At 48.3% G+C, this 20000-nt stretch overlaps 1 protein-coding gene, 30 non-coding genes and 1 pseudogene across 31 annotated transcripts; 22 read left to right on the forward strand and 10 right to left on the reverse strand.

Annotated features, from left to right (window-relative positions):
• Positions 1-45: 45 nt before the first annotated feature.
• LOC131442250 (U2 spliceosomal RNA) lies at positions 46-238 on the reverse strand. The gene has a single exon (XR_009232826.1). It is a non-coding gene; the product is annotated as a U2 spliceosomal RNA (small nuclear RNA).
• Positions 239-546: 308 nt separating this feature from the next.
• Positions 547-665, forward strand: LOC131440880 (5S ribosomal RNA). Its single transcript, XR_009231564.1, has one exon. It is a non-coding gene; the product is annotated as a 5S ribosomal RNA (ribosomal RNA).
• A 296-nt stretch (positions 666-961) lies between these two features.
• Positions 962-1080, forward strand: LOC131476765 (5S ribosomal RNA). Its single transcript, XR_009243128.1, has one exon. It is a non-coding gene; the product is annotated as a 5S ribosomal RNA (ribosomal RNA).
• A 124-nt stretch (positions 1081-1204) lies between these two features.
• LOC131442251 (U2 spliceosomal RNA) lies at positions 1205-1397 on the reverse strand. Its single transcript, XR_009232827.1, has one exon. It is a non-coding gene; the product is annotated as a U2 spliceosomal RNA (small nuclear RNA).
• A 307-nt stretch (positions 1398-1704) lies between these two features.
• Positions 1705-1823, forward strand: LOC131441280 (5S ribosomal RNA). The gene has a single exon (XR_009231949.1). It is a non-coding gene; the product is annotated as a 5S ribosomal RNA (ribosomal RNA).
• A 296-nt stretch (positions 1824-2119) lies between these two features.
• Positions 2120-2238, forward strand: LOC131477070 (5S ribosomal RNA). The gene has a single exon (XR_009243424.1). It is a non-coding gene; the product is annotated as a 5S ribosomal RNA (ribosomal RNA).
• Positions 2239-2362: 124 nt separating this feature from the next.
• Positions 2363-2555, reverse strand: LOC131442613 (U2 spliceosomal RNA). Its single transcript, XR_009233182.1, has one exon. It is a non-coding gene; the product is annotated as a U2 spliceosomal RNA (small nuclear RNA).
• Positions 2556-2863: 308 nt separating this feature from the next.
• On the forward strand, positions 2864-2982 carry LOC131441405 (5S ribosomal RNA). Its single transcript, XR_009232071.1, has one exon. It is a non-coding gene; the product is annotated as a 5S ribosomal RNA (ribosomal RNA).
• Positions 2983-3099: 117 nt separating this feature from the next.
• LOC131442058 (U2 spliceosomal RNA) lies at positions 3100-3292 on the reverse strand. Its single transcript, XR_009232642.1, has one exon. It is a non-coding gene; the product is annotated as a U2 spliceosomal RNA (small nuclear RNA).
• A 308-nt stretch (positions 3293-3600) lies between these two features.
• LOC131441174 (5S ribosomal RNA) lies at positions 3601-3719 on the forward strand. Its single transcript, XR_009231848.1, has one exon. It is a non-coding gene; the product is annotated as a 5S ribosomal RNA (ribosomal RNA).
• A 296-nt stretch (positions 3720-4015) lies between these two features.
• On the forward strand, positions 4016-4134 carry LOC131441034 (5S ribosomal RNA). The gene has a single exon (XR_009231712.1). It is a non-coding gene; the product is annotated as a 5S ribosomal RNA (ribosomal RNA).
• A 296-nt stretch (positions 4135-4430) lies between these two features.
• Positions 4431-4549, forward strand: LOC131440882 (5S ribosomal RNA). The gene has a single exon (XR_009231565.1). It is a non-coding gene; the product is annotated as a 5S ribosomal RNA (ribosomal RNA).
• Positions 4550-4667: 118 nt separating this feature from the next.
• On the reverse strand, positions 4668-4860 carry LOC131442682 (U2 spliceosomal RNA). Its single transcript, XR_009233248.1, has one exon. It is a non-coding gene; the product is annotated as a U2 spliceosomal RNA (small nuclear RNA).
• A 308-nt stretch (positions 4861-5168) lies between these two features.
• Positions 5169-5287, forward strand: LOC131441411 (5S ribosomal RNA). Its single transcript, XR_009232077.1, has one exon. It is a non-coding gene; the product is annotated as a 5S ribosomal RNA (ribosomal RNA).
• Positions 5288-5417: 130 nt separating this feature from the next.
• On the reverse strand, positions 5418-5610 carry LOC131442059 (U2 spliceosomal RNA). Its single transcript, XR_009232643.1, has one exon. It is a non-coding gene; the product is annotated as a U2 spliceosomal RNA (small nuclear RNA).
• A 308-nt stretch (positions 5611-5918) lies between these two features.
• LOC131441425 (5S ribosomal RNA) lies at positions 5919-6037 on the forward strand (annotated as a pseudogene).
• A 296-nt stretch (positions 6038-6333) lies between these two features.
• On the forward strand, positions 6334-6452 carry LOC131441059 (5S ribosomal RNA). Its single transcript, XR_009231736.1, has one exon. It is a non-coding gene; the product is annotated as a 5S ribosomal RNA (ribosomal RNA).
• A 124-nt stretch (positions 6453-6576) lies between these two features.
• Positions 6577-6769, reverse strand: LOC131442061 (U2 spliceosomal RNA). Its single transcript, XR_009232644.1, has one exon. It is a non-coding gene; the product is annotated as a U2 spliceosomal RNA (small nuclear RNA).
• A 308-nt stretch (positions 6770-7077) lies between these two features.
• LOC131441175 (5S ribosomal RNA) lies at positions 7078-7196 on the forward strand. The gene has a single exon (XR_009231849.1). It is a non-coding gene; the product is annotated as a 5S ribosomal RNA (ribosomal RNA).
• Positions 7197-7492: 296 nt separating this feature from the next.
• LOC131441035 (5S ribosomal RNA) lies at positions 7493-7611 on the forward strand. The gene has a single exon (XR_009231713.1). It is a non-coding gene; the product is annotated as a 5S ribosomal RNA (ribosomal RNA).
• A 124-nt stretch (positions 7612-7735) lies between these two features.
• On the reverse strand, positions 7736-7928 carry LOC131442062 (U2 spliceosomal RNA). Its single transcript, XR_009232645.1, has one exon. It is a non-coding gene; the product is annotated as a U2 spliceosomal RNA (small nuclear RNA).
• A 308-nt stretch (positions 7929-8236) lies between these two features.
• LOC131476766 (5S ribosomal RNA) lies at positions 8237-8355 on the forward strand. Its single transcript, XR_009243129.1, has one exon. It is a non-coding gene; the product is annotated as a 5S ribosomal RNA (ribosomal RNA).
• Positions 8356-8651: 296 nt separating this feature from the next.
• LOC131441240 (5S ribosomal RNA) lies at positions 8652-8770 on the forward strand. Its single transcript, XR_009231912.1, has one exon. It is a non-coding gene; the product is annotated as a 5S ribosomal RNA (ribosomal RNA).
• A 118-nt stretch (positions 8771-8888) lies between these two features.
• Positions 8889-9081, reverse strand: LOC131442063 (U2 spliceosomal RNA). Its single transcript, XR_009232646.1, has one exon. It is a non-coding gene; the product is annotated as a U2 spliceosomal RNA (small nuclear RNA).
• Positions 9082-9389: 308 nt separating this feature from the next.
• LOC131441176 (5S ribosomal RNA) lies at positions 9390-9508 on the forward strand. The gene has a single exon (XR_009231850.1). It is a non-coding gene; the product is annotated as a 5S ribosomal RNA (ribosomal RNA).
• Positions 9509-9804: 296 nt separating this feature from the next.
• Positions 9805-9923, forward strand: LOC131441036 (5S ribosomal RNA). The gene has a single exon (XR_009231714.1). It is a non-coding gene; the product is annotated as a 5S ribosomal RNA (ribosomal RNA).
• A 124-nt stretch (positions 9924-10047) lies between these two features.
• Positions 10048-10240, reverse strand: LOC131442064 (U2 spliceosomal RNA). The gene has a single exon (XR_009232647.1). It is a non-coding gene; the product is annotated as a U2 spliceosomal RNA (small nuclear RNA).
• Positions 10241-15239: 4999 nt separating this feature from the next.
• Positions 15240-18340, forward strand: LOC131475900 (protein NYNRIN-like). The gene is made up of 2 exons (XM_058654272.1): positions 15240-16137; positions 16168-18340. Exons 1-2 carry the CDS (start codon positions 15240-15242, stop codon positions 17277-17279), a joined length of 2010 nt encoding a protein of 669 aa, XP_058510255.1. The 3' UTR covers positions 17280-18340.
• Positions 18341-18556: 216 nt separating this feature from the next.
• Positions 18557-18675, forward strand: LOC131441177 (5S ribosomal RNA). The gene has a single exon (XR_009231851.1). It is a non-coding gene; the product is annotated as a 5S ribosomal RNA (ribosomal RNA).
• Positions 18676-18971: 296 nt separating this feature from the next.
• Positions 18972-19090, forward strand: LOC131440975 (5S ribosomal RNA). The gene has a single exon (XR_009231655.1). It is a non-coding gene; the product is annotated as a 5S ribosomal RNA (ribosomal RNA).
• Positions 19091-19386: 296 nt separating this feature from the next.
• LOC131441310 (5S ribosomal RNA) lies at positions 19387-19505 on the forward strand. The gene has a single exon (XR_009231979.1). It is a non-coding gene; the product is annotated as a 5S ribosomal RNA (ribosomal RNA).
• A 296-nt stretch (positions 19506-19801) lies between these two features.
• LOC131476767 (5S ribosomal RNA) lies at positions 19802-19920 on the forward strand. The gene has a single exon (XR_009243130.1). It is a non-coding gene; the product is annotated as a 5S ribosomal RNA (ribosomal RNA).
• Positions 19921-20000: the final 80 nt, after the last annotated feature.

The following is a 20000-nucleotide window of genomic DNA, read 5'->3' on the forward strand; positions in this document are numbered from 1 at the left end:
CGTCCTTCTAGTTCCAGCCTTGCTTTGGTTTTCACAGAAAAAAGAGAGTGGTGCACCGTTCCTGGTGGCACTGCAATGCCAGGTCAATGCAAGGAGTGAAGAGAGCAAGCCCCAGTTTTCACCTCCCAATGCTCAAAAATGCATTTAATATTTAATCCCCATATAGAGGACATATCAGATATTAAACTGATAAGAACAGATACTACACTTGATCTTAGCCAAAAGGCCGAGAAGCGATGGCCCACAAGTGTCTGGGGCCAACTCAAGATCTTGACGCACAAGTTACTTGTTGTGGTGCCATGTTTTTTAAGTGCGCATAACAAAGGCTGCTGCTGATCACCTCCGCCCCAAGGTGATCTAAGTGCACCTCTGAGCCTTGACGGACAGCTGCTTGACATTTGACACACTCAAAGGGCGCGGCCATACAGCAAAGCCCACCAAAAACAACTTAAACTCTTGAACGTTCGAAAGGCTGACTTTTGAGCTCCTCCACGAGCAGGGGGCCTTGCCTAGTCTATAAAAGGAGTCTGTGTCCCCAGCCCATCGGCTTACGGCCATACCACCCTGAGCATGCCCGATCTCGTCTGATCTCGGAAGCTAAGCAGGATCGGGCCTGGTTAGTACTTGGATGGGAGACCGCCTGGGAATACCAGGTGCTGTAAGCTTTTACACTGCTGCTTCCTTACAAGAAACATGGGCTTGCAATTACGTTGACGCACGGGCACACGTTAACCTCCTTCTAGTTTCAGCCTTGGATGTCGCTCTGCAAGCACGTGAGAAGCTTGGAGATGGGGAGCAGCTTACCCATCTCGGTGTAGCTTCCTAATACTGGAATAGAGTGTAGCAGGTAGTGGAGATAAAGGCTCAAGTGCAGTGTGTTCGAAAGGCTGACTTTTGAGCTCCTCCACGAGCAGGGGGCCTTGCCTAGTCTATAAAAGGAGTCTGTGTCCCCAGCCCGTCGGCTTACGGCCATACCACCCTGAGCACGCCCGATCTCGTCTGATCTCGGAAGCTAAGCAGGGTCGGGCCTGGTTAGTACTTGGATGGGAGACCGCCTGGGAATACCAGGTGCTGTAAGCTTTTACACTGCTGCTTCCTTACAAGAAACATGGGCTTGCAATTACGTTGACGCACGGGCATGGGCACAGGCACACGCTAACGTCCTTCTAGTTCCAGCCTTGCTTTGGTTTTCACAGAAAAAAGAGAGTGGTGCACCGTTCCTGGTGGCACTGCAATGCCAGGTCAATGCAAGGAGTGAAGAGAGCAAGCCCCAGTTTTCACCTCCCAATGCTCAAAAATGCATTTAATATTTAATCCCCATATAGAGGACATATCAGATATTAAACTGATAAGAACAGATACTACACTTGATCTTAGCCAAAAGGCCGAGAAGCGATGGCCCACAAGTGTCTGGGGCCAACTCAAGATCTTGACGCACAAGTTACTTGTTGTGGTGCCATGTTTTTTAAGTGCGCATAACAAAGGCTGCTGCTGATCACCTCCGCCCCAAGGTGATCTAAGTGCACCTCTGAGCCTTGACGGACAGCTGCTTGACATTTGACACACTCAAAGGGCGCGGCCATACAGCAAAGCCCACCAAAAACAATTAAACTCTTGAACGTTCGAAAGGCTGACTTTTGAGCTCCTCCACGAGCAGGGGGCCTTGCCTAGTCTATAAAAGGAGTCTGTGTCCCCAGCCCGTCGGGTTACGGCCATACCACCCTGAGCATGCCCGATCTCGTCTGATCTCGGAAGCTAAGCAGGATCGGGCCTGGTTAGTACTTGGATGGGAGACCGCCTGGGAATACCAGGTGCTGTAAGCTTTTACACTGCTGCTTCCTTACAAGAAACATGGGCTTGCAATTACGTTGACGCACGGGCACACGTTAACCTCCTTCTAGTTTCAGCCTTGGATGTCGCTCTGCAAGCATGTGAGAAGCTTGGAGATGGGCAGCAGCTTACCCATCTCGGTGTAGCTTCCTAATACTGGAATATAGTGTAGCAGGTAGTGGAGATAAAGGCTCAAGTGCAGTGTGTTCGAAAGGCTGACTTTTGAGCTCCTCCACGAGCAGGGGGCCTTGCCTAGTCTATAAAAGGAGTCTGTGTCCCCAGCCCGTCGGCTTACGGCCATACCACCCTGAGCACGCCCGATCTCGTCTGATCTCGGAAGCTAAGCAGGGTCGGGCCTGGTTAGTACTTGGATGGGAGACCGTCTGGGAATACCAGGTGCTGTAAGCTTTTACACTGCTGCTTCCTTACAAGAAACATGGGCTTGCAATTACGTTGACGCACAGGCATGGGCACAGGCACACGTTAACGTCCTTCTAGTTCCAGCCTTGCTTTGGTTTTCACAGAAAAAAGAGAGTGGTGCACCGTTCCTGGTGGCACTGCAATGCCAGGTCTATGCAAGGAGTGGAGAGAGCAAGCCCCAGTTTTCACCTCCCAATGCTCAAAAATGCATTTAATATTTAATCCCCATATAGAGGACATATCAGATATTAAACTGATAAGAACAGATACTACACTTGATCTTAGCCAAAAGGCCGAGAAGCGATGGCCCACAAGTGTCTGGGGCCAACTCAAGATCTTGGCACACAAGTTACTTGTTGTGGTGCCATGTTTTTTAAGTGCGCATAACAAAGGCTGCTGCTGATCACCTCCGCCCCAAGGTGATCTAAGTGCACCTCTGAGCCTTGCTTGACAGCTGCTTGACATTTGACACACTCAAAGGGCGCGGCCATACAGCAAAGCCCACCAAAAACAACTTAAACTCTTGAACGTTCGAAAGGCTGACCTTTGAGCTCCTCCACGAGCAGGGGGCCTTGCCTAGTCTATAAAAGGAGTCTGTGTCCCCAGCCCGTCGGCTTACGGCCATACCACCCTGAGCACGCCCGATCTCGTCTGATCTCGGAAGCTAAGCAGGGTCGGGCCTGGTTAGTACTTGGATGGGAGACCGCCTGGGAATACCAGGTGCTTTTACACTGCTGCTTCCTTACAAGAAACATGGGCTTGCAATTACGTTGACGCACGGGCACGGGCACAGGCACACGTTAACGTCCTTCTAGTTCCAGCCTTGCTTTGGTTTTCACAGAAAAAAGAGAATGGTGCACCGTTCCTGGTGGCACTGCAATGCCAGGTCAATGCAAGGAGTGAAGAGAGCAAGCCCCAGTTTTCACCTCCCAATGCTCAAAAATGCATTTAATATTTAATCCCCATATAGAGGACATATCAGATATTAAACTGATAAGAACAGATACTACACTTGATCTTAGCCAAAAGGCCGAGAAGCGATGGCCCACAAGTGTCTGGGGCCAACTCAAGATCTTGGCACACAAGTTACTTATTGTGGTGCCATGTTTTTTAAGTGCGCATAACAAAGGCTGCTGCTGATCACCTCCGCCCCAAGGTGATCTAAGTGCACCTCTGAGCCTTGACGGACAGCTGCTTGACATTTGACACACTTAAAGGGCGCGGCCATACAGCAAAGCCCACCAAAAACAACTTAAACTCTTGAACGTTCGAAAGGCTGACCTTTGAGCTCCTCCACGAGCAGGGGGCCTTGCCTAGTCTATAAAAGGAGTCTGTGTCCCCAGCCCGTCGGCTTACGGCCATACCACCCTGAGCACGCCCGATCTCGTCTGATCTCGGAAGCTAAGCAGGGTCGGGCCTGGTTAGTACTTGGATGGCAGACCGCCTGGGAATACCAAGTGCTGTAAGCTTTTACACTGCTGCTTCCTTACAAGAAACATGCGCTTGCAATTACGTTGACGCACGGGCACATGTTAACGTCCTTCTAGTTTCAGCCTTGGATGTCGCTCTGCAAGCACGTGAGAAGCTTGGAGATGGGGAGCAGCTTACCCATCTCGGTGTAGCTTCCTAATACTGGAATAGAGTGTAGCAGGTAGTGGAGATAAAGGCTCAAGTGCAGTGTGTTCGAAAGGCTGACTTTTGAGCTCCTCCACGAGCAGGGGGCCTTGCCTAGTCTATAAAAGGAGTCTGTGTCCCCAGCCCGTTGGCTTACGGCCATACCACCCTGAGCACGCCCCATCTCGTCTGATCTCGGAAGCTAAGCAGGGTCGGGCCTGGTTAGTACTTGGATGGGAGACCGCCTGGGAATACCAGGTGCTGTAAGCTTTTACACTGCTGCTTCCTTACAAGAAACATGGGCTTGCAATTACGTTGACGCACGGGCACACGTTAACGTCCTTCTAGTTTCAGCCTTGGATGTCGCTCTGCAAGCACGTGAGAAGCTTGGAGATGGGCAGCAGCTTACCCATCTCGATGTAGCTTCCTAATACTGGAATATAGTGTAGCAGGTAGTGGAGATAAAGGCTCAAGTGCAGTGTGTTCGAAAGGCTGACTTTTGAGCTCCTCCACGAGCAGGGGGCCTTGCCTAGTCTATAAAAGGAGTCTGTGTCCCCAGCCCGTCGGCTTACGGCCATACCACCCTGAGCATGCCCGATCTCGTCTGATCTCGGAAGCTAAGCAGGATCGGGCCTGGTTAGTACTTGGATGGGAGACCGCCTGGGAATACCAGGTGCTGTAAGCTTTTACACTGCTGCTTCCTTACAAGAAACATGGGCTTGCAATTACGTTGACGCACGGGCACAGGCACACGTTAACGTCCTTCTAGTTCCAGCCTTGCTTTGGTTTTCACAGAAAAAAGAGAATGGTGCACCGTTCCTGGTGGCACTGCAATGCCAGGTCAATGCAATGAGTGAAGAGAGCAAGCCCCAGTTTTCACCTCCCAATGCTCAAAAATGCATTTAATATTTAATCCCCATATAGAGGACATATCAGATATTAAACTGATAAGAACAGATACTACACTTGATCTTAGCCAAAAGGCCGAGAAGCGATGGCCCACAAGTGTCTGGGGCCAACTCAAGATCTTGGCACACAAGTAACTTGTTGTGGTGCCATGTTTTTTAAGTGCGCATAACAAAGGTTGCTGCTGATCACCTCCGCCCCAAGGTAATCTAAGTGCACCTCTGAGCCTTGACGGACAGCTGCTTGACATTTGACACACTCAAAGGGCGCGGCCATACAGCAAAGCCCACCAAAAACAACTTAAACTCTTGAACGTTCGAAAGGCTGACCTTTGAGCTCCTCCACGAGCAGGGGGCCTTGCCTAGTCTATAAAAGGAGTCTGTGTCCCTAGCCCGTCGGCTTACTGCCATGCCACCCTGAGCACGCCCGATCTCGTCTGATCTCGGAAGCTAAGCAGAGTCGGGCCTGGTTAGTACTTGGATGGGAGACAGCCTGGGAATACCAGGTGCTGTAAGCTTTTACACTGCTGCTTCCTTACAAGAAACATGGGCTTGCAATTACGTTGACGCACGGGCACGGGCACGGGCACAGGCACACGTTAACGTCCTTCTAGTTCCAGCCTTGCTTTGGTTTTCACAGAAAAAAGAGAATGGTGCACCGTTCCTGGTGGCACTGCAATGCCAGGTCAATGCAAGGAGTGAAGAGAGCAAGCCCCAGTTTTCACCTCCCAATGCTCAAAAATGCATTTAATATTTAATCCCCATATAGAGGACATATCAGATATTAAACTGATAAGAACAGATACTACACTTGATCTTAGCCAAAAGGCCGAGAAGCGATGGCCCACAAGTGTCTGGGGCCAACTCAAGATCTTGGCACACAAGTTACTTGTTGTGGTGCCATGTTTTTTAAGTGCGCATAACAAAGGCTGCTGCTGATCACCTCCGCCCCAAGGTGATCTAAGTGCACCTCTGAGCCTTGACGGACAGCTGCTTGACATTTGACACACTTAAAGGGCGCGGCCATACAGCAAAGCCCACCAAAAACAACTTAAACTCTTGAACGTTCGAAAGGCTGACCTTTGAGCTCCTCCACGAGCAGGGGGCCTTGCCTAGTCTATAAAAGGAGTCTGTGTCCCCAGCCCGTCGGCTTACGGCCATACCACCCTGAGCACGCCCGATCTCGTCTGATCTCGGAAGCTAAGCAGGGTCGGGCCTGGTTAGTACTTGGATGGCAGACCGCCTGGTAATACCAAGTGCAGTAAGCTTTTACACTGCTGCTTCCTTACAAGAAACATGGGCTTGCAATTACGTTGACGCACGGGCACATGTTAACGTCCTTCTAGTTTCAGCCTTGGATGTCGCTCTGCAAGCACGTGAGAAGCTTGGAGATGGGGAGCAGCTTACCCATCTCGGTGTAGCTTCCTAATACTGGAATAGAGTGTAGCAGGTAGTGGAGATAAAGGCTCAAGTGCAGTGTGTTCGAAAGGCTGACTTTTGAGCTCCTCCACGAGCAGGGGGCCTTGCCTAGTCTATAAAAGGAGTCTGTGTCCCCGGCCCCTTGGCTTACGGCCAAACCACCCTGAGCACGCTCGATCTCGTCTGATCTCGGAAGCTAAGCAGGGTCGGGCCTGTTTAGTACTTGGATGGGAGACCGCCTGGGAATACCAGGTGCTGTAAGCTTTTACACTGCTGCTTCCTTACAAGAAACATGGGCTTGCAATTACGTTGACGCACGGGCACGGGCACAGGCACACGTTAACGTCCTTCTAGTTCCAGCCTTGCTTTGGTTTTCACAGAAAAAAGAGAATGGTGCACCGTTCCTGGTGGCACTGCAATGCCAGGTCAATGCAAGGAGTGAAGAGAGCAAGCCCCAGTTTTCACCTCCCAATGCTCAAAAATGCATTTAATATTTAATCCCCATATAGAGGACATATCAGATATTAAACTGATAAGAACAGATACTACACTTGATCTTAGCCAAAAGGCCGAGAAGCGATGGCCCACAAGTGTCTGGGGCCAACTCAAGATCTTGGCACACAAGTTACTTGTTGTGGTGCCATGTTTTTTAAGTGCGCATAACAAAGGCTGCTGCTGATCACCTCCGCCCCAAGGTGATCTAAGTGCACCTCTGAGCCTTGACGGACAGCTGCTTGACATTTGACACACTTAAAGGGCGCGGCCATACAGCAAAGCCCACCAAAAACAACTTAAACTCTTGAACGTTCGAAAGGCTGACCTTTGAGCTCCTCCACGAGCAGGGGGCCTTGCCTAGTCTATAAAAGGAGTCTGTGTCCCCAGCCCGTCGGCTTACGGCCATACCACCCTGAGCACGCCCGATCTCGTCTGATCTCGGAAGCTAAGCAGGGTCGGGCCTGGTTAGTACTTGGATGGCAGACCGCCTGGGAATACCAAGTGCTGTAAGCTTTTACACTGCTGCTTCCTTACAAGAAACATGGGCTTGCAATTACGTTGACGCACGGGCACATGTTAACGTCCTTCTAGTTTCAGCCTTGGATGTCGCTCTGCAAGCACGTGAGAAGCTTGGAGATGGGGAGCAGCTTACCCATCTCGGTGTAGCTTCCTAATACTGGAATAGAGTGTAGCAGGTAGTGGAGATAAAGGCTCAAGTGCAGTGTGTTCGAAAGGCTGACTTTTGAGCTCCTCCACGAGCAGGGGGCCTTGCCTAGTCTATAAAAGGAGTCTGTGTCCCCAGCCCGTTGGCTTACGGCCATACCACCCTGAGCACGCCCCATCTCGTCTGATCTCGGAAGCTAAGCAGGGTCGGGCCTGGTTAGTACTTGGATGGGAGACCGCCTGGGAATACCAGGTGCTGTAAGCTTTTACACTGCTGCTTCCTTACAAGAAACATGGGCTTGCAATTACGTTGACGCACGGGCACGGGCACAGGCACACGTTAACGTCCTTCTAGTTCCAGCCTTGCTTTGGTTTTCACAGAAAAAAGAGAATGGTGCACCGTTCCTGGTGGCACTGCAATGCCAGGTCAATGCAAGGAGTGAAGAGAGCAAGCCCCAGTTTTCACCTCCCAATGCTCAAAAATGCATTTAATATTTAATCCCCATATAGAGGACATATCAGATATTAAACTGATAAGAACAGATACTACACTTGATCTTAGCCAAAAGGCCGAGAAGCGATGGCCCACAAGTGTCTGGGGCCAACTCAAGATCTTGGCACACAAGTTAATTGTTGTGGTGCCATGTTTTTTAAGTGCGCATAACAAAGGCTGCTGCTGATCACCTCCGCCCCAAGGTGATCTAAGTGCACCTCTGAGCCTTGACGGACAGCTGCTTGACATTTGACACACTCAAAGGGCGCGGCCATACAGCAAAGCCCACCAAAAACAACTTAAACTCTTGAACGTTCGAAAGGCTGAACTTTGAGCTCCTCCATGAGCAGGGGGCCTTGCCTAGTCTATAAAAGGAGTCTGTGTCCCCAGCCCGCCGGCTTACGGCCATACCACCCTGAGCACGCCCGATCTCGTCTGATCTCGGAAGCTAAGCAGGGTCGGGCCTGGTTAGTACTTGGATGGGAGACCGCCTGGGAATACCAGGTGCTGTAAGCTTTTACACTGCTGCTTCCTTACAAGAAACATGGGCTTGCAATTACGTTGACGCACGGGCACACGTTAATGTCCTTCTAGTTTCAGCCTTGGATGTCGCTCTGCAAGCATGTGAGAAGCTTGGAGATGGGGAGCAGCTTACACATCTCGGTGTAGCTTCCTAATACTGGAATAGAGTGTAGCAGGTAGTGGAGATAAAGGCTCAAGTTTAGTGTGTTCGAAAGGCTGACTTTTGAGCTCCTCCACGAGCAGGGGGCCTTGCCTAGTCTATAAAAGGAGTCTGTGTCCCCGGCCCCTGGGCTTACGGCCAAACCACCCTGAGCACGCTCGATCTCGTCTGATCTCGGAAGCTAAGCAGGGTCGGGCCTGTTTAGTACTTGGATGGGAGACCGCCTGGGAATGCCAGGTGCTGTAAGCTTTTACACTGCTGCTTCCTTACAAGAAACATGGGCTTGCAATTACGTTGACGCACGGGCACAGGCACACGTTAACGTCCTTCTAGTTCCAGCCTTGCTTTGGTTTTCACAGAAAAAAGAGAATGGTGCACCGTTCCTGGTGGCACTGCAATGCCAGGTCAATGCAAGGAGTGAAGAGAGCAAGCCCCAGTTTTCACCTCCCAATGCTCAAAAATGCATTTAATATTTAATCCCCATATAGAGGACATATCAGATATTAAACTGATAAGAACAGATACTACACTTGATCTTAGCCAAAAGGCCGAGAAGCGATGGCCCACAAGTGTCTGGGGCCAACTCAAGATCTTGGCACACAAGTTACTTGTTGTGGTGCCATGTTTTTTAAGTGCGCATAACAAAGGCTGCTGCTGATCACCTCCGCCCCAAGGTGATCTAAGTGCACCTCTGAGCCTTGACGGACAGCTGCTTGACATTTGACACACTTAAAGGGCGCGGCCATACAGCAAAGCCCACCAAAAACAACTTAAACTCTTGAACGTTCGAAAGGCTGACCTTTGAGCTCCTCCACGAGCAGGGGGCCTTGCCTAGTCTATAAAAGGAGTCTGTGTCCCCAGCCCGTCGGCTTACGGCCATACCACCCTGAGCACGCCCGATCTCGTCTGATCTCGGAAGCTAAGCAGGGTCGGGCCTGGTTAGTACTTGGATGGCAGACCGCCTGGGAATACCAAGTGCTGTAAGCTTTTACACTGCTGCTTCCTTACAAGAAACATGGGCTTGCAATTACGTTGACGCACGGGCACATGTTAACGTCCTTCTAGTTTCAGCCTTGGATGTCGCTCTGCAAGCACGTGAGAAGCTTGGAGATGGGGAGCAGCTTACCCATCTCGGTGTAGCTTCCTAATACTGGAATAGAGTGTAGCAGGTAGTGGAGATAAAGGCTCAAGTGCAGTGTGTTCGAAAGGCTGACTTTTGAGCTCCTCCACGAGCAGGGGGCCTTGCCTAGTCTATAAAAGGAGTCTGTGTCCCCAGCCCGTTGGCTTACGGCCATACCACCCTGAGCACGCCCCATCTCGTCTGATCTCGGAAGCTAAGCAGGGTCGGGCCTGGTTAGTACTTGGATGGGAGACCGCCTGGGAATACCAGGTGCTGTAAGCTTTTACACTGCTGCTTCCTTACAAGAAACATGGGCTTGCAATTACGTTGACGCACGGGCACGGGCACAGGCACACGTTAACGTCCTTCTAGTTCCAGCCTTGCTTTGGTTTTCACAGAAAAAAGAGAATGGTGCACCGTTCCTGGTGGCACTGCAATGCCAGGTCAATGCAAGGAGTGAAGAGAGCAAGCCCCAGTTTTCACCTCCCAATGCTCAAAAATGCATTTAATATTTAATCCCCATATAGAGGACATATCAGATATTAAACTGATAAGAACAGATACTACACTTGATCTTAGCCAAAAGGCCGAGAAGCGATGGCCCACAAGTGTCTGGGGCCAACTCAAGATCTTGGCACACAAGTTACTTGTTGTGGTGCCATGTTTTTTAAGTGCGCATAACAAAGGCTGCTGCTGATCACCTCCGCCCCAAGGTGATCTAAGTGCACCTCTGAGCCTTGACGGACAGTGTAATGGCATATTACATGCACACAGACGTTTCTTTAGGTCACACAAGGTTCAGTGGATAGTTGTTTCCTGGGTCACACGAGGTGTAGCGGGCAATTATGAGTTTCCCGTTTTATCTCAAGGTCCCTGTCCTCCCTAGAAACTCCCTGTTCTCTATTGATATCTGCTCGTTCTCACAACACCTTATTGGCATCATATCAGACAACTACTCTGACGAATATCCTGTTTCTATATCACGTACACATATTGCTGAAGACATGTTTATATACGCCTTGTTTCTCTCTGCTCAGTGTTGTTCACTTTGCAGACTCTTCGACTCTGTAAACTGTGCTCCTCTGGTTGCAACTCAGATTAAATCAACTTGCTTGTATTCATCCGACTCAGTTCTCGTGCTTCATCTCACTCACAAAAGTTCCCATAACAATTTGGTGTCAGAAGTGGGATCGTCTGAGAGTCCGTTGGGATCAAAAGGACGCCGGCAGTGCACACCTGGAATCCAGGAGATCTTCCTCTACCTCCAACCAAGTATTCAGAGAGAGGGGACCGGCGATCCAATTGATTGACTGACTGGCTCCACGACGATCCAAGATAAAGCTAACGTCCGATTGAGACGGTGAGATGTTGACTTTCCAAATTCCAAATTTACCAATGATTCATGAATAATGATAATGATTCTGTAATCAATAGAGATAACTTCTTTTTTTATGTATTTTCTGAGTCTGTGGATACTTGCATTACTGCTGGTCATCATTTTCCATTGTTTACTTCCTTTTTGTTTTGGAACTTGACACGGAACTGTCATGTTGTAGGTTTTGATTGAAGGGGTTTATGCCCTTGAAATTGAAACTGAGTTTGTAGGTATAGGTTTTTATAACCTGATACTGAGTTTGTAGGTATAGGTTTTTATAACCTGATACTGAGTTTGTAGGTATAGGTTTTCATAACCTGATACTGAGATTGTAGGTACAGATTTTTATAATCTGATACTGAGTTGTAGGTACAGATCTTTATGGTCTGATACTGAAGTAGGTGAGAACTTTCCACTCTCACTGAGGTAGGTGAGAACGTTCCATTCTCACTGAAGTTAGGTGTGGGTTATAGGCGTCAAAGACCTACACCTAGGATTATTTACTAGAAGTCAGGGACTTACCGGTAGACAGGGTCTATACGAGGTAAATAATCAAAAGAGTCAGGGACTCTTGGTAAAAAGGAAACATGGGTACCCAAGGAAGTAAACAAGCGAAAAATGATCCGGACAGTCCAATTATTCTGGCCATGAAACAAAAATATGGGGATCAAAGTGTTGAATGTTTGAATTACTGGGTGACAAATCATGGATTCCCAGAAGGGGGATCGTTGAGCAAAAATCAACTGAAAAAAATTACGTGAAAGTCTTGAGAAAGAAAGACAGACAATTATGAGCAAAAAGAGAGTGAAAAGTGATAAAATGAGAGAGATTGAAAAAAATGAAGGATGTCTGAAAAAGTGGGAAGATGAATGTGAAACGAGAGAAAGGAGACAAGTGTGCAAAATGATAACATGTATGAAAGTCGATAAGAAAGACAAAGAAAGTGATTTTGAACCTAAGAGTAAAAAGAATTCTCTCTATCCTAAACTGACAGGGTGCGGTCAGAGCTCTCTGGTTGATGACGCTTCCTGGTCCCTCCCTCGAAGACAACCCCCTCCCAAGGCAATGGCTCCGCCTTCGGTTCCTCCTCCATACAACGCCTCATCTGCCATGTCATCACCGATGTCATCCACATCCTCTTTTATGAACACTCCCTCACCAGGCTCCAGTGTCCTCACTTCCTCCTCCCTCTCCCCTCCAATTGCAGCACGCACCAGACAACAATCAGATTCAGCTTTTACGATGCCAATGGTGCAAGTTATGGGTCCGGATGGAAATCCAGGTTTTGTCTACCGCCCATGGACAACTCAGGACCTGATTGATGCAGCATCACACCTCCCAAAGCCTGCACAAGGTGGCGCCGCCATGGCACGAGCCTATGTTCAGTTCATCAAAGACTTCACACCAACCTCAGGCGAAATCCAGAGAGTCATGATGAAATACATGAAACCATCTGATTTCTCCAAGGTGAAAGACATTTTCCAAAGAGATGGCGACTACAGACCCCAAGCGGTGAATTGGGACACTAATGACATGCTGACCATGCATACAAATGCCTGCAGGACAAGAAAGACGCTGAAAAAAAAAAAAAAAGAAAAGAAAAGACACTGAACACAGAGCTATGTTAACTATGCTCTCCCTGAACAAGTTGCAGTACCATCAACTCAACCACTTCCAGTTCAGCATTACGGTGTTTCACAACGAGGAGGAAGAGGCATGCAGAGAGGACGCAGGCCATGGCAAGGAGAGAGATCAGGTCCAAGAATGGGACCGCCACCAGGCTACGATGTGTGCTTCCTGTGTGGCAATAAAGGACATTGGGCAAAGGATTGCACACAATTCCGAGGCCGAGGCAGAGGAAGAGGTGCTCCACCTAGAGGCAGAAATGACCGTTGGCAACAATCATCTGACTGATCTGAGAGACGAGGGAGGGGAGGACCGGATGCGTGCGTCACCCAGACAGCCTACCCTGAACCTTCAGAAAAGGGGAGTGAGAATGACACACACACATACACCACTCACACGCTTACATCGCAGCAACAACACCAACTACTCACAGAGACTATTGAAGTTTTACAGAGAAAATCTGACTTTAAACCTATAGGAACATACACCATGTATGATGACTCAATGGTGCAGAAACTGCCCACTATGATTTTGAATGTTGCAGGAAAAGATGTTACATTTATGGTTGACTCGGGTGCAACACGCACAGTGTTAAAATACTCTGAAATACCTAAGGCCAAACTCAGTGGCAATTTCATGTATTCCATTGGTGCATGTGGAACAACAGTCAAAGAAAACTATACATCTCCAACTACGTGTTCTCATCCTGAACCATTTACTAAAGTAAAGCACTCATTTTTGCTTTCCCACGTCTGTCCTTTCAACTTGTTAGGACGAGACCTGATGATGGCTTTTGGCATCGACTTATTTCGACACCAGAAGGAGTTAAAGTTGTGAGACGAACAACTCCACCCAATCCTGAAGCCTATATAATGGCTAAGTATCAACCTGATTTAATCTCCTCACTGCTCTACATATACCAATGGAAAGTTGAGAGTGTTTTGGCTCTATCTCTGACTGAACGTGCACATGCACTGGTTAGCCCAACTGCAGTTTTCATGCAGCCTGAGGCACTCCATTGCACGTCACACGTGACAACTGACCTTGACAGAGACTATGAAACTGAATGGTGGACTGACATCAACGATACTCTACTGACTGACTCTCTCTACTGGACAGACCTACGATGTGCACTTTCTGTCAGCTTAACAGCTGAACAACAACAATTTTTTCTGATTAACGATTCACATCCACATATTTCGCTTTCCAAAGGACAAACTGATCAATGGAGATATTTAGGTCCATGGACAAAATCATGCATTGAGCTCAAAGATTGGCAATCTACACCCGACCCACATGTGTCGTACTCGCCAAAGGGGGGTGTTTTCAAAACTGCATGCAAATTAACCGTGGCTGCTCTGAAATCTGTCTACTTGTTAGACCACAATCTTGATAAAACCGAACACATACACCAAATGCTCTCCGCAGAACAGATCCATCCAGCCCTTGCACGAGTCCCACCCAAATTGTGGGCACAAGGCAAATATGATGTAGGTCTCATAAAAAATTGTGAACCTGTAATAGTCACTCCTAAGTCTGACTACAGGCCAAAACGAGTTCAGTACCCTCTGCGTCCGGAAGCCGTCGAAGGCATTAAACCTGTTTTTAAATCCTTATTGGAAGCTGGTGTTATTATCCCATGTGATAACTCACCTGTCTGCACTCCTATTTTTCCAGTTCAAAAAGCTAGAGAACCACCAACCCTACCCGAGTGGCGATTTGTTCAAGACTTAAAAGCAGTTAATGCAGCTGTTCATGCCAGAACACCAAGTGTTCCTAACCCGTACACTTTGCTTTCACAAGTCCCATCTTCTGCTAAGTGGTTTTCAGTTGTTGATCTATCAAATGCATTTTTCAGTGTTCCTGTTCACAAGGATTCTCAGTACTGGTTTGCATTCCAGTTCAACGGGAAAGGTTATACTTTCACCCGTTTATGTCAGGGTTTCACTGAATCACCAACAATCTACAATCGGGCTTTATGCGAATCATTGTCGCCTCTAGTGCTCTCTGATGGCACTGTGTTACTACAACATGTAGACGATCTTCTGATCTGCGCTCCAACTGAAAAACAATGCATAACTGACACTATCAAACTGCTCAAACATCTGGCAGAAGAAGGTCACAAAGCCAGCTTAAACAAGCTACAATTTGTCAAACAAGCTGTGACCTTCCTGGGTCACATAATTTCTGGTGAAGGCAAAACCATGTCTCCAAAACATATTGAAGCTATCCAAAAGATTCCAAAACCAATTACCCAACAACAAATGCTATCTTTCCTGGGGATGTGTTCCTACTGTCGCGCTTTTGTCCCTAATTTTTCTGAGGTTGAAAGACCCCTCAGGACCTTGTGTCACCAATCAGGCATGACCTCTCGCTCACAACTTGAGTGGACACCGGAAGCAGAAACTGCATTCCTAAACTTGAAACTTCAACTTCAGTCTCCTCCTACACTTGGACTTCCTGACCCAACCAAACCATTCACTCAGACCGTGGATGAACGTTCGGGTTGCATGACTTCTGTCCTCCTACAACCTCATGGTGACAGGCTTCGTCCTGTGGCATATTGATTGGGTAAACTCGATCCTGTAGCAGCAGACATGCCAAAATGTCTCAGAGCTGTAGCAGCTGCTGAAAAAGCCCTTTTGGCCTCAAGAGATATAGTTGGCTACGCTCCTTTGACTCTCCTTGTGCCACATGCGGTCTCTTTGATCCTTTCTGAGCAGAAAACATCACACCTTTCGGCTGCTAGACACCTTAGGTATCATACGTGTCTTCTTGACATGCCTAATGTCACTCTTAAGAGGTGTACTGTTCTAAACCCTGCTACTCTGCTCCCTCTTCCACAGGATGGTGAGCCTCATGATTGCATGGCTGAACTTTCAGCATCTTGTTCTCCAAGACCTGATCTGACAGAAACGCCCTTGACAAATCCTGACCTTGTCCTCTATGTAGATGGCTCTGCTTCAAGAGACCCAGCTACAGGTCTCTGCCGTGTTGGTTTTGCTGTTTGTTCTGACTATGACGTGATGATGTCATCATCTCTTCCACCTCACTTCTCAGCTCAAGCTGCAGAACTTGTGGCCTTAACAACTGCCTGCCAATTAGCTAAGGGTAGATCTGTAAATATCTACACTGATTCCAGATATGCTTTTGGTGTTGTTCATGACTTTGGTGCACTTTGGAAACATAGAGGTTTTCTGAAATATGATGGCAAGCCCGTTTTGCATCACACACTCATTGCAGATCTCTTAGATGCCATCCTTCTTCCTTCTGCCATTTCTGTGTGTAAATGTGCTGCTCACACTAATGCCTCTGACCCAATTTCTACAGGTAACGCTCGAGCGGATGCAGCTGCGAAGGCAGCTTCTCTTCTCCCTTTGTTTGACTCTTCTGTATCACGTACTTTGGTTTCAGTTTCTTCTGACGTACCATCTTCCCTCAGTGCTGTTCAATCTTTTGCGTCTCCAAAAGATAAGCAACTTTGGAGAAACGCAGGTGCTTCATGTCATTATGGCATCTGGATAGGCCCCGACAACAACCCGTGTTTGCCTTCCCATTTCTTCCCTCACTATGCTAAATTGACGCATGGGTCTGACCATGCATCAAAAGGAGGGATGCAGCAAATGATTAATACATTTTGGTTCACAAAAGGGTTTTCTGCCTATGCTCAAAAACACTGCCAAGCCTGTGTTATCTGTGCTACTCACAATGTAGGCAGGGCAATCCAACCTTCCCAACAAGCTGCTCATCCTCAACCAACTCGACCTTTTGAGCATGTCATGATGGATTTTGTAGAACTAACTCCATCAGAAGGAAAGTCTCATTGTTTAGTGATGGTAGACATGTGGAGCAAATGGGTTGAAGTGTTCCCAGCCTCAAAACAATCTGCCTCAGTAGTAGCTAAAGCCCTTCTTACTGAAATCATTCCCAGATGGGGAATTCCAGCTAAAATCTCCAGTGATAATGGTAGCCATTTTGTTAATTCAGCTATCACTGAACTGAGCCTATACTTAGGCATTAACCTGAGAACACACTGTGCCTACCACCCAGCTAGTGGAGGTGCAGTAGAGAGGGAGAATGGAACACTAAAGAACAAGCTGGCCAAGTGTTGTGAAGACACAGGTCTTCCATGGACAAAAGCACTTCCTCTAGTGCTTATGTATATGAGAATGCGAAAACGAAACAGAACTAACTTGAGCCCCTTTGAGATTCTTTTTGCAACTCCTCCTTCTGTAGGTGTGGAAACTCCCCGATCTCCACCCCCATCAACAGCTCTTTGTGATCACAACACACTAACCTACTGTACCAATCTATCCAAACAGCTCTCTGATATAAAGAAACAGGTGATCGCAGCCCTCCCTGTTCCAGCCAGTGGTCCCCTGCACCAGCTCGAACCAGGTGACTTCGTGGTCGTAAAAGACTTCAGGAGGAAGTCGTGGAGGAACAGGAGGTGGCAAGGTCCGTTCCAGATCCTGCTGACAACCCACACTGCTGTGAAGGTCGCTGAGCGGGCTACCTGGATCCACGCCAGCCACTGCAGAAAGGTTCCAGCACCCCCTGCTGGTTCGACTGAAAAAAACTACAAACTCCGGAGGCTGCTAAGTAAGACTTTGCGTTCACAACAGGCACACAGGTGACCAAGGGCCCGAGGAAAGAAGACAACAAGTGGCGTGCAGACGTAGTTTCTGTGTCACCTTCGTGGGCGCAAGAAGACCTACACCACACCACACCCTACACCTGTTACAACATTTCACTGTCTTTATTTTTCACACAGTGACTCTCCCCATGCAAGTCTGTATATTTTTATGTGCTGTTTGTCCAGCTGTATTATTCCTATGGTTAAGAAAGTTGTGGGCTCCTTGTTCTCGTTGCAGATGGTGCGCTATCACATGCTTTCTGTCTCTGCTCCTGCTCCCCAGGTGACTTTGGATGACATAGCTGCTGCTTATGCCCTGACCGAGGACACGAGCACAGACGACTCACACACTGATGCTGACTCTGATGAATGTGTATAAAGGATTTTGTTTGACAGTAACCCAGTTCTCTCTTTGCTATGCTCTACTCAGGATGCTTTCATCCACAAAAACAGCTTGCAACTTTTAACTTAAGGTTTTCCATTGAATTGTATTCTGTGTGACGACTGATCGTAAACCAGTTGGAATGCTCAGTCTGAAGTTTTTGAATACTGTTCTTTTCTCCTATTTGATTGTCATCTGGGATTTTGTTGTGTTATATGATGTGTGCATATTTTGGTAATTCTATTGTTGATTGTGTTTTATTGGTTGTTTTTCTCTTCCTCGTTTATCCTTAAGGATAAAAAGGGGGGAAATGTAATGGCATATTACATGCACACAGACGTTTCTTTAGGTCACACAAGGTTCAGTGGATAGTTGTTTCCTGGGTCACACGAGGTGTAGCGGGCAATTATGAGTTTCCCGTTTTATCTCAAGGTCCCTGTCCTCCCTAGAAACTCCCTGTTCTCTATTGATATCTGCTCGTTCTCACAACACCTTATTGGCATCATATCAGACAACTACTCTGACGAATATCCTGTTTCTATATCACGTACACATATTGCTGAAGACATGTTTATATACGCCTTGTTTCTCTCTGCTCAGTGTTGTTCACTTTGCAGACTCTTCGACTCTGTAAACTGTGCTCCTCTGGTTGCAACTCAGATTAAATCAACTTGCTTGTATTCATCCGACTCAGTTCTCGTGCTTCATCTCACTCACAAAAGTTCCCATAACAACAGCTGCTTGACATTTGACACACTTAAAGGGCGCGGCCATACAGCAAAGCCCACCAAAAACAACTTAAACTCTTGAACGTTCGAAAGGCTGACCTTTGAGCTCCTCCACGAGCAGGGGGCCTTGCCTAGTCTATAAAAGGAGTCTGTGTCCCCAGCCCGTCGGCTTACGGCCATACCACCCTGAGCACGCCCGATCTCGTCTGATCTCGGAAGCTAAGCAGGGTCGGGCCTGGTTAGTACTTGGATGGCAGACCGCCTGGGAATACCAAGTGCTGTAAGCTTTTACACTGCTGCTTCCTTACAAGAAACATGGGCTTGCAATTACGTTGACGCACGGGCACATGTTAACGTCCTTCTAGTTTCAGCCTTGGATGTCGCTCTGCAAGCACGTGAGAAGCTTGGAGATGGGGAGCAGCTTACCCATCTCGGTGTAGCTTCCTAATACTGGAATAGAGTGTAGCAGGTAGTGGAGATAAAGGCTCAAGTGCAGTGTGTTCGAAAGGCTGACTTTTGAACTCCTCCACGAGCAGGGGGCCTTGCCTAGTCTATAAAAGGAGTCTGTGTCCCCAGCCCGTTGGCTTACGGCCATACCACCCTGAGCACGCCCCATCTCGTCTGATCTCGGAAGCTAAGCAGGGTCGGGCCTGGTTAGTACTTGGATGGGAGACCGCCTGGGAATACCAGGTGCTGTAAGCCTTTACACTGCTGCTTCCTTACAAGAAACATGGGCTTGCAATTACGTTGACGCACGGGCACACGTTAACGTCCTTCTAGTTTCAGCCTTGGATGTCGCTCGGCAAGCATGTGAGAAGCTTGGAGATGGGGAGCAGCTTACCCATCTCGGTGTAGCTTCCTAATACTGGAATAGAGTGTAGCAGGTAGAGGAGATAAAGGCTCAAGTTTAGTGTGTTCGAAAGGCTGACTTTTGAGCTCCTCCACGAGCAGGGGGCCTTGCCTAGTCTATAAAAGGAGTCTGTGTCCACGGCCCCTGGGCTTACGGCCAAGCCACCCTGAGCACGCTCGATCTCGTCTGATCTCGGAAGCTAAGCAGGGTCGGGCCTGTTTAGTACTTGGATGGGGGACCGCCTGGGAATACCAGGTGCTGTAAGCTTTTACACTGCTGCTTCCTTACAAGAAACATGGGCTTGCAATTACGTTGACGCACAGGCACACGTTAACGTCCTTCTAGTTTCAGCCTTGGATGTCGCTCTGCAAGCACGTGAGAAGCTTGGAGATGGGCAGCAGCTTACCCATCTCGATGTAGCTTCCTAATACTGGAATATAGTGTAGCAGGTAGTGGAGATAAAGGCTCAAGTGCAGTGTGTTCGAAAGGCTGACTTTTGAGCTCCTCCACGAGCAGGGGGCCTTGCCTAGTCTATAAAAGGAGTCTGTGTCCCCAGCCCGTCGGCTTACGGCCATACCACCCTGAGCACGCCCGATCTCGTCTGATCTCGGAAGCTAAGCAGGGTCGGGCCTGGTTAGTACTTGGATGGGAGACCGCCTGGGAATACCAGGTGCTGTAAGCTTTTACACTGCTGCTTCCTTACAAGAAACATGGGCTTGCAATTACGTTGACACACGGGCACACGTTAACGTCCTTCTAGTT

The sequence above is a fragment of the Solea solea genome, chromosome 16 (assembly GCF_958295425.1).
Source record: "Solea solea chromosome 16, fSolSol10.1, whole genome shotgun sequence".
Taxonomy (NCBI): Eukaryota; Metazoa; Chordata; class Actinopteri; order Pleuronectiformes; family Soleidae; genus Solea; species Solea solea.

Bases quoted from the DNA above. Each gene is read 5' to 3' on its own strand.
- LOC131475900 (XM_058654272.1), top strand. From the start codon at position 15,240: ATGCCAAAATGTCTCAGAGCTGTAGCAGCTGCTGAAAAAGCCCTTTTG. The intron at 16,138-16,167 runs GTGCTTCATGTC...GCATCTGGATAG, and splicing joins GCAACTTTGGAGAAACGCAG to GCCCCGACAACAACCCGTGT.